The 9,379-nt window shown below is 40.7% G+C and overlaps 1 protein-coding gene across 1 annotated transcript; it reads right to left on the bottom strand.

Annotated features, from left to right (window-relative positions):
- Positions 1-4,607: 4,607 nt before the first annotated feature.
- Positions 4,608-8,320, bottom strand: LOC145097700 (LRR receptor-like serine/threonine-protein kinase RPK2). Its single transcript, XM_079035335.1, has one exon. The coding sequence runs from the start codon at positions 8,106-8,108 to the stop codon at positions 4,776-4,778; it is 3,333 nt and encodes a 1,110-aa protein (XP_078891461.1). The 5' UTR covers positions 8,109-8,320; the 3' UTR covers positions 4,608-4,775.
- Between the last annotated feature and the right edge of the window lie 1,059 nt (positions 8,321-9,379).

Below are 9,379 nucleotides of genomic sequence, written 5' to 3'. Positions count from 1 at the left end.
ACAGTGGGCCTAGCCCATAATAATGGGCTTAACTCTTACTAATCAATGGGCTAACCCAACATACAAAAGGGCTTAGCCCGTTACACAATGGGCCTAGCCCAACTTACAATAATGGGCCTAACCCAACATACAATAATGAGCCTAGACCAAAATAAAACGGGCCTAGCCCAATCATGCAAATGGTCCTAACCCTATATGCAAGCCAATGGGTCTAGCCCAACATACAATGCATGTAATGCCTCGAATTTCAAAAAAAAAATCATTTTTAATCATTATCAAGTAATATCAAAGTATCCCAAAATCCACGAGATATCATAAGCCGACGAATGTGTACAATCATGCCTCCGCCTTCCCAGAATCTATAAAAGTACCTGAAACACATTTAAATCAACACTGTAAGCACGAAGCTTAGTGAGTTCCCCAAAATATTACATGCACAAATAATTAGCCTCTCATGGCTATATCTCGATAAGGACCTGTCGGTCATGTGTCTCAGTGAAGACCCTTCGGTCTCACGTCTCGGTATGGACCCTCCGATCATAACTAAATATATATACACATAATAATATAACAACATAAGTCACAAAGACAGAATACATAATAACACATATCTCAGTATAAGCAAATAAGACCCTCCGGTTAATGACACAAATAATACCCTCTGGTCAATAATAGGAATAAAACCCTCCGATCAACAAAACGAATAATACCCTCCAGTTACACATAAATTACCACACAAGTAAGTATAATGAGAAGACTCACCTCAAACGCTACATGAATAATCCTACACTCTATTGTTGTTGTGAACCGGCTCCGAACTGAGCCAAACAACCCAAGACCAAACTCCATCAATACACATGTCTAAACCCAACTCCATTGGACCCACTAAGGCCTAATTCACCATTCAAGGCCCATTAGGTAAATCCCAGCAAGGCAAGCCCAAACAGAAGTCCATTAATCTAAAACCCTTAGTCCATTATTAGCCCAAATCAAAGGATAAGTCCAAGACCAAGCTAGCCAACAATTAAAGAGCCCGAACTTGCACAGGAGATGCTCACATCGTGAACACCTTATGCTCACGTCGTGAGGTCATGACTTATGCCCAGAAACTTCCTTGAACACGCTCTCACGTCGTGAGGCCAGATCTGACCAAAAATGAGCATTAAGCTCCGAATCCATTAAGCCTTAACATGAGACAGTCTAGAGGGTCTTCCTTGACCCCACGGACCATAAAATCAAAACATCGACTTAGGTCAAAATTGTAACGACCCAAATTTTCAAATAAAATTTTCATTTTTAATTAACCAAAACATTCCCATAAAATATGAAATCTCAATAACAATTGTTTTCAAAATCCATAACATCAACATTTTATTCCAAATATCAGAGTGTCCCATCAAAACAAATGTCGAAGAGTGCATGTCGTGCCATCAAGCCTTGTCCTTGCCCTTAGGCTTAGATATACCTGAAAGAAATCAACAAACTGTAAGCTAATGCTTAGTGAGTTCCCCAGAGCATACCCCACATAGTTCACATAATCACATATACCATATTAGCTATAAAAGCTACATAAACCATATAAGTCATGCATACAAACATACAGGGATGTTGTGGGCTTCTCCCAGGGTCTTACTCCAGGATGTCATGGGCTCCCCCACATGGTCTTACACCTAAGTGTCATGGGCTCCTCCCATGGTCTTTAGCTGGAAAGCCATGGGCTCCCTACATGGTCTGGCATCTGAGTGTCATGGGCTCCCCCATGGTCTTGACCTGAAAAGCCATGGGCTCCCCCACATGGTCTTACATCCAAGTGACACGGGCTCCCCCATGGTCTTTACTTGAAAAGCCATGGGCTCCCCCGCATGGTCTTACATTCAAACGGCATGGGCTCCCCCATGGTCTTTCATGCAAGTTATATACAACTAGTATACCACCTAGCATATAACCAACTGACATGCCACATATCACCGCATCAACTTGTGTACCACATATCATAGAATGGGTCGGTCTTAGTGCCTTCGACCCATTGGTATGGTGAGGAGACTCACCTCTCAAGAATGTTGAACTGATAAGATAGGATCAGATAAGTCCCAAAACACAGCTCGAACTCAACTGCCTATAACCATCATATGATTAACTTGTCAAAATCCCGAAATACCATAAATACCCTCAAAGTCAAACTTGGTCAACCCTAGTCAAAGTCAAAGTCAAGGTCAACAGTCCATGTTAACCCAACTCGGCGAGTGTATCTAGCAACTCTTCGAGTTCCTCCAATGTTCAGAAAATCGGGGAAAACCCCTAACCAACTCGACGAGTTGTCTCATCAACTCGTCGAGTTACTTGTCATACAGAAAATAGGAAAACCCCAATCCAACTTGTCGAGTTATCTTATCAACTCGCCGAGTTTACTCTGTAGACCGAAAATAGGAAAACCCGCTCTAACTCGCCGAGTCGGCAGGGCAACTCGTCGAGTTTTCCCTTGCCTCAACATAACCAGTCCTTCCAGTCGAATCCAAACCTCCAAACTACAGATCGAGTCCCTTAAGACCGAAATACCACGTACAGTTGCAAACTTTACGTGCATGCATGGCCTCAAATGGCTAAAACACTAAAGCTAGGGTTCATACAATGTTTAGGACATGGATATGGGTCTAGACTAGATAAAGGGAGCAACTTTATGTCTATGAAGACCTAGAGGTGTCCAGATCTGGAACCATATCCTCATGAAAAGTCCAAATCCGAGTACGACACCCTTTTGCACCAAAAGTGACCATATTCTTCCATAAGATGAGATCTAAGCAAATAGAGATCAAGGTAGGAGATGTTTACCTCCAAGTGGATGCTAACACCAGGTAGATGCTGGATCTAAAGCCCTCTCCTCACTTCAATCTCTTCAACCTTCAAGTTTCCTTCCAAAAAGAACAAGATTCACTCTCCAAAGCTCACACACACTCAAGAAAGCACTAAAGAGCGGCTAAGGGTTCTCTCTGGACAGATAGGACGATAAGGGAGGCCACAAATGACCCATACGCTCTTTAAATAGGGTACAAACCCCTGAAATTTAGGGTTTTCCTTTACAGTGCCTACTCTTCGAGTTGGGGCCTTCTAATCATCAAGTAGACCCTAAGTCCCGCGTCCAAAATCGATCTCTACTCATCGAGTTGGGCTCCCCAACTCGTCGAGTCCGAGCACAAAACCCTAAAAACTTAAAAATCAAATGATATCTGGAACAGGCATTACAAATATCCCCCACTTGAACTAGACTTCATCCTCGGAATGTTGCCAATGTATACGGTTCGAATCCTCTTAGAAATTTCTAGCTGCTGAACAACCTCGGGCGAACAATGCATCACTCACACCTAGGAGTGATAGGTCATCACTACTCTTACCCAACTAATGGTGGCAATCGGCTCAATGAGATAATCAACTTGTAGCAAACCCGAGCGGCATAATCACCTCTGACTTCGTTGTCCTAGCAGGGGAACAACCAGCTTCCATGAGATCTCTTCCTAAAAGCTTATGATGCGAGGACCACCATCGCAATCCTGAAAACATGAACCTAGCAGCATCTTGCCCTACACTCACGTTCTGGTCAATCTGTTACACTTCTCAATCATAAAGGATCCCAACCATCTTGAAATCCACTGACCGAATGAATTTACACTGTAACTCCCTCTGACCCATTGTGCTGAATCTAACATATCCATTTGGCTGTTAATCTTCCGACAGGACACTCAATTCGCTTCCACCTAAGGCTCGCACTAACAATGGCTGAAGTCCTAAGAACAACTCATCCAACCATGGCTGAAAAATCTTCGGACATCAAACAACCATTCGATCCGACCCAACGAAGGATTTCTTTCTTAACTTCATCGAGGCTTTAGGAGATTCCAATGAAATATTAGTAATGCTCATCAAAAAGGAGTTTGAAGATCTATGCTTTTGGTTAAACTGGAAAAACGATGTTTCTTTAATGTCTTTTTTGTTGTAGATCACACACAGTGAATTGTTAGTTATGTCATACTCTTTTTCTTCTATTCCTCCAAGGCTTGTGCCCAACTCCTCAAAGTTTGACAAATGAAGGAGTTGGTTTGCTTCGGCGTCAATGGTGATGAAAACTCACCAAGGGTAAGGTCCGATGTTCGATCATGTTTATCAAAAAAAATACAGTATATTAAAATTAATCTTTTTTTTTCAGCTTATCAAAAAAATAATATAGGATTTAACAATTTACCAATGGACTAAGTGCAAATAAACTACCCCATAGTCCCCGGTCCCCATGTCATCAGTGCAAATGGCATGACATGTTACGTTGCAACCTGTATTTTTGGTATATTAATTTTTTTTGTGTGTAAATTCTTAGTATATCACTAAAAATTAATATTCGGATAAAAATTAATTAAACTACGTAAGCTTAAAAGTTCTTTGACGCTTCATCTTTCAACAACTTGTCAATTTCCAAAATTTAACATTTCCTACAATAACCTGACCAATACTGTAATACAGCATACTCACACCTGATGTCCTACAATCACATGATGTTCTACAACCATAAGTTAATACAAGATTTTCTTGATTATAGAAAAAGATCGAATTATAACAGCAAATGACTGCGTGATCTCTCTACTTTTTGCTTTTATTAAACAAAAACAATAGAGAACAATACCATAAAATCGTTACACGTATAAAATCATCTCCCACCAACAAAACCTATTCCTACAATATACAACCTTAACCCCTACAACCAAAAAAAAAAAAAATAACAACAATCTTTCCTAACACGACGGCGGTTGCAACTGTTTCAACCGCCGTACAACCTGCTTCATCGTAGGCCGTGTCGACAACGAATCCACCGTACAAACCACCGCCAAATGCAACACCTCCACCAAATCATCATGTGGGCCTGCATCCCACAACCCGCCCGTGAAAAACTCCTTCGCCCGACCCTGTCTCAACAACATACACGCCCACCCAACAATATTAAACCCGTTCCCATAACTCGAAAAACTCGGATCCAACGCCTTCTTATCACTTATCAACTCCAAAAGCACAACACCATAACTATAAACATCCGCCTTATCCGACACCCGACACGTCATCGCGTACTCCGGCGCCACGTAACCAAAAGTTCCGGCGACTCCGGTGGTCGCGTGTGTCTCTGACGTCCCCAAAAGCCTCGCGAGCCCGAAATCCGATAAATACGCATTGAAATCTTCGTCCAATAAAATGTTACTCGGCTTCACATCGCGGTGGAGGACACGCGGTACGCATTGGTCGTGTAGATACGCGAGGGCCCGCGCGATGTCTAACGCGATCTTGTGTAGGACGCGCCAATCGACGGCTCGGATCGATCGTTCTTGGATGAATCTTTCGAGGTTCCCGCCCGGTAAATAGTTGTAAATCAAGAACATTTCGGTCTCGCTCGCGTGGTATCCGATTAGGGTTACGAGATTCGGGTGGCGGAGCCGCCCGAGGGTCTTGATTTCCGCGTCGAATTGTTGCACGCCTTGAAACCGGCCCACCGCTAACCGCTTTATCGCCACCAAAAACCCGGGCGAAATCTCCGCCTTGTAAGTCGCCCCGAACCCACCGTTCCCGATACAATTGCTCGCGTTGAAACTGCCCGTTGCCCGAACCACGTTCTCGAAAGTGACCGGGACACCAATATCGGTAAAAACCGTAACCTCCTTACGGGTCGACCCGTGCCCACGACCCGTGGATTTCGGTCGCCATTTTGTACAACAAAACAGGACAAAAAGCGCGATCATAACGGAGAAGATAGCGGATGCAGATGTGATCGAGGCGATTTCGATTGAATTGAAACCGTTTCGGTTCCGGTCCTTCGGGCCGGGAATTGGGCTCCCAGAGAGATTCGAGAAGTCGCCGGAGACGGGTTGCTCCGGTGAGGATGTCGCCGGAGAGATTTTACATGATTGTAGATACGGGTTTCCGAGAAGACTGCTGCATTTCATTAGGTTTTCGTTTGAGGGTAGTGGGCCCGATAAGTTGTTGAATGAGACGTTGAATTTTTGTAAAGTTTTCACGTTTGCTAAACCCGATGGAATCTTTCCGGATAATTTGTTGTTGTTGAGTAAGAGAACAGTTAGATTCTTGAGATTCACGAGATCTTCCGGAATCTCACCGGATAATGAATTCGATGAAAGTTCTAGAACTTGTAGAGATTTGACATCTCCTAAACCCGATGGAATTCGACCCGTGAGATTGTTTCCGGATAACGAAAGATTCTTGAGATCCTTAATCTTGTCAAAACTGCCCGGAATCTCGCCGGATAACATATTCCGGCTCAAATTAACCGAAACGAGAGAATCCAGATCACCAAATCCAACCGGAATTGTCCCGGAGATGCGGTTACCGGATAAGTCCAAGAAAGTCAAAATCCGGCAAGTTTGACCGATGTTGACCGGGATTTGACCTGATAACCCGTTGGAGCTAACGTTCACAACCAACCCTTTCAATTTCGCACAGTTTTCAAATAGCACCCCTGGAAATTCACCGGTGAGCGCGTTTTCGCCTGCTAAAAATGCATAAACCGTGTTTTCCCCTGTTCTTGAAATGGGTATGGAAGATAACCCGCCCGTGAAATTGTTGTTACCGATGTTATGAATTACTGCAAGATTCCTGTTATCGGTTGGTAAAAACAAAGAATTTACCGTTTTTGATGCGAAAAACTGAAGGTATGTTGATGAGGGATTCAAGGGTTCGCAGGTGGTGTTGTGAAAAGACGGAATTGACCCTGAGAGGTGATTGCTACTGACATCGAACACTGTCATACAAGGGACACGAAGTTTGTCACTGATTTCACCGGTTAGCTTGTTGGAGCTCAAATCAAGAAAATTTAGGTTTTTGCAGATATTGAATCCTTTGGGGATTTCACCGGAGAAAAGATTCTGGGCCAGGTTGATCATTTCCAAGCTGCCACATGTCCCCCAATTGTAGGGAAACCTGCCCTCTAATGTCGCTCTTGGTGCCCATAAAAGTTTTAGATTTGGGAGAGTGGTGATTTCAGAGGGGATTGTACCTTCAAAGTAATTGAACTCGTCTTCTGGAGCTAATTGCAAGAAATTGTTGTCAGGAATGGAAAAAGTGGGAATTGGATTGAACAAGTTGGAGAAGACGACGATTGATAAGTTCAAACAGCTTCCGAGTTCCCGTGGGATTGGGCCACTGAGACTATTTCTTGAAATATCCAAAACTTGAAGCGTTTTAAGTCTACCGAGTTCAATCGGGATTTCTTCTTGAAGTAAATTCGAGTACAATAAGAGGGATTGTAACTTGGTACAGTTCCCTAAGCTTGATGGAATCCCACCGACCAAAAGATTTCCGGCAAGTTCTAGATTCTCGAGATTACCACAATTGTAGCCGATTTCAATCGGAATGTTCCCGGATAATTGGTTAAAAGAGAGGTATAATCCTCTTAAATCCCAAAATTTGTCGAGAAATATTGGAATTGAACCGTTGATGTGATTCCCTGCGAGATTCAAGACCTGTAAATTCTTGAATTGGGATACTGAATTTGGTATCTCGCCGGATATCTGATTAAACCCCAAATTGAGAACTCGGAGGCTTTTTAGACCAGTGAAGTGAGACTGTAAGTTGCCGTGAATCGAATTCCCTTCAAGATCAATCACTTCTAATTTCTCCATACCCCAAATTTCAGAAGGGATTTCACCACTCAAATCGTTGAAAGGAAGTGATAAAATTCGGAGTTCTGAAAGCTTAGAGATCGCGGATGACAAATTGCCCACTAATTTGGCGTTAAGATCCAAACAATTCTTTACAATTCCAAATCCATACAAAGGAAACTGATTATATTTAGAACAGGTAAAGTCTCCGGAGTTACCTCCACCTGTGATGTTAATCGCCACAACCCTAGAATCTGACCCGCAAGTGACTCCGATCCACGAACAGTGATCCGAACTGCTTAAATTCCAGCTCATTAGCACTCCTGAAAGATCCGAAACAGCAGCCTTGAACTCCAGAAGCGCCGATTTGTCGGAATCATCGCCAGAAACAGCATGGAAGTAAGACGTAGTGAATACCAACAAGGTAATTAACAAGAAGTTAAATGGTTTGTGAAGACGACCCATTACTGAACCCTTTTGAGGGTTCGAAAAGAATTGAATCTTGGTAAGAAGGGGTTAGTTTAAAGATCTGATGTGTGGAAAACGGGTTTTGTTCAAAACCCTAACCCTAAAATTGGTGTTTGGGGAGAGAGAAGAGAGAACATGGAGAGAGATTGAACAGTGGGAGTTCATTGAGAAAACGCGTTTGTAAATTTGTTTTTAGCATTCAATTTGTTTCCACTTTTCCAATTTTAAATAACAACTTTTACATATATTTTTGCAATGTAAGATTTATGATAAAAAAGATATATACTTTATTATTTGAAATGTATATTATAAATTTATAATTAGCGTGAAAAAAATAACTTTTATTTAAATAGTTGAGGTTTTTTGTAACTGATAAAAAATGAAAATATTAATATGATTATATAAGTGTGTTATTTGTTTTCAAAATAATAATAACTATGATTTTATCTGCTATCATGTATTGTTGTGGCAGTAATAGATTTAAGAAGTACTAAAATGTCAGTTGCTACATGTTAAAAATAGACGAAAATGTAGTTTCTGTTTGTAAAGTGAAAAATAGACAAACTCGAATTTATCGATATATACATAAAAAAAATAAAGTAAGTTTTTTTTTAAAATAATAATATTGAACGAGAGTTATAAATTTATATTGAAACGTTGAATACATCGAATTATACTGACACATACATAAAAGATTGATTTTTTTAAGTTAACGAATGATAGTTATTAAGGAAAATCAGATTATGTATATTGCTATGGATAAACGAAAGTTTAGAAAATAGATAGTGAAACTTATGATTTACAAAGTTCAAAGTCGAAGGAGCTAAAATGACATTTTAAAAATTAGAGGGGTGGAAAATGTCATCTTATAAAGTAAATGGTGTATATTGTCGATAGTAAAAGCAGAAGGTGTCAAGGTTTTATTTTAAAAAGTAAAGATGTGTAAATAGTCATTTTTCAAAGTAGAAGGGTGCTAAGAAAATGTCCTCTACAAAGTAGAGGGGAGCAATGATATCGATGATAAAAATCTAGATGGTCAAAAAATGAAATTTTAAAAGTTAGAGGGTGAAAAATATCATTTCTTAAAGTAAAATGTGCAAATTATCAACATCCACCAACATTCTCTTTTAATATATATATATATATATATATATATATATATATATATATATAGAGAGAGAGAGAGAGAGAGAGAGATAATTTGGGATACCATTTTATAAATTAGAGATAAATCATTTTATTATAAATTAGAGATAATTTGAGATATC

Source organism: Lactuca serriola, chromosome 4 (genome assembly GCF_051521515.1).
Source record: "Lactuca serriola cultivar US96UC23 chromosome 4, Lser_US96UC23_V15, whole genome shotgun sequence".
Classification (NCBI taxonomy): Eukaryota; Viridiplantae; Streptophyta; class Magnoliopsida; order Asterales; family Asteraceae; genus Lactuca; species Lactuca serriola.
This window is presented reverse-complemented; position numbering and strand designations above follow the sequence as displayed.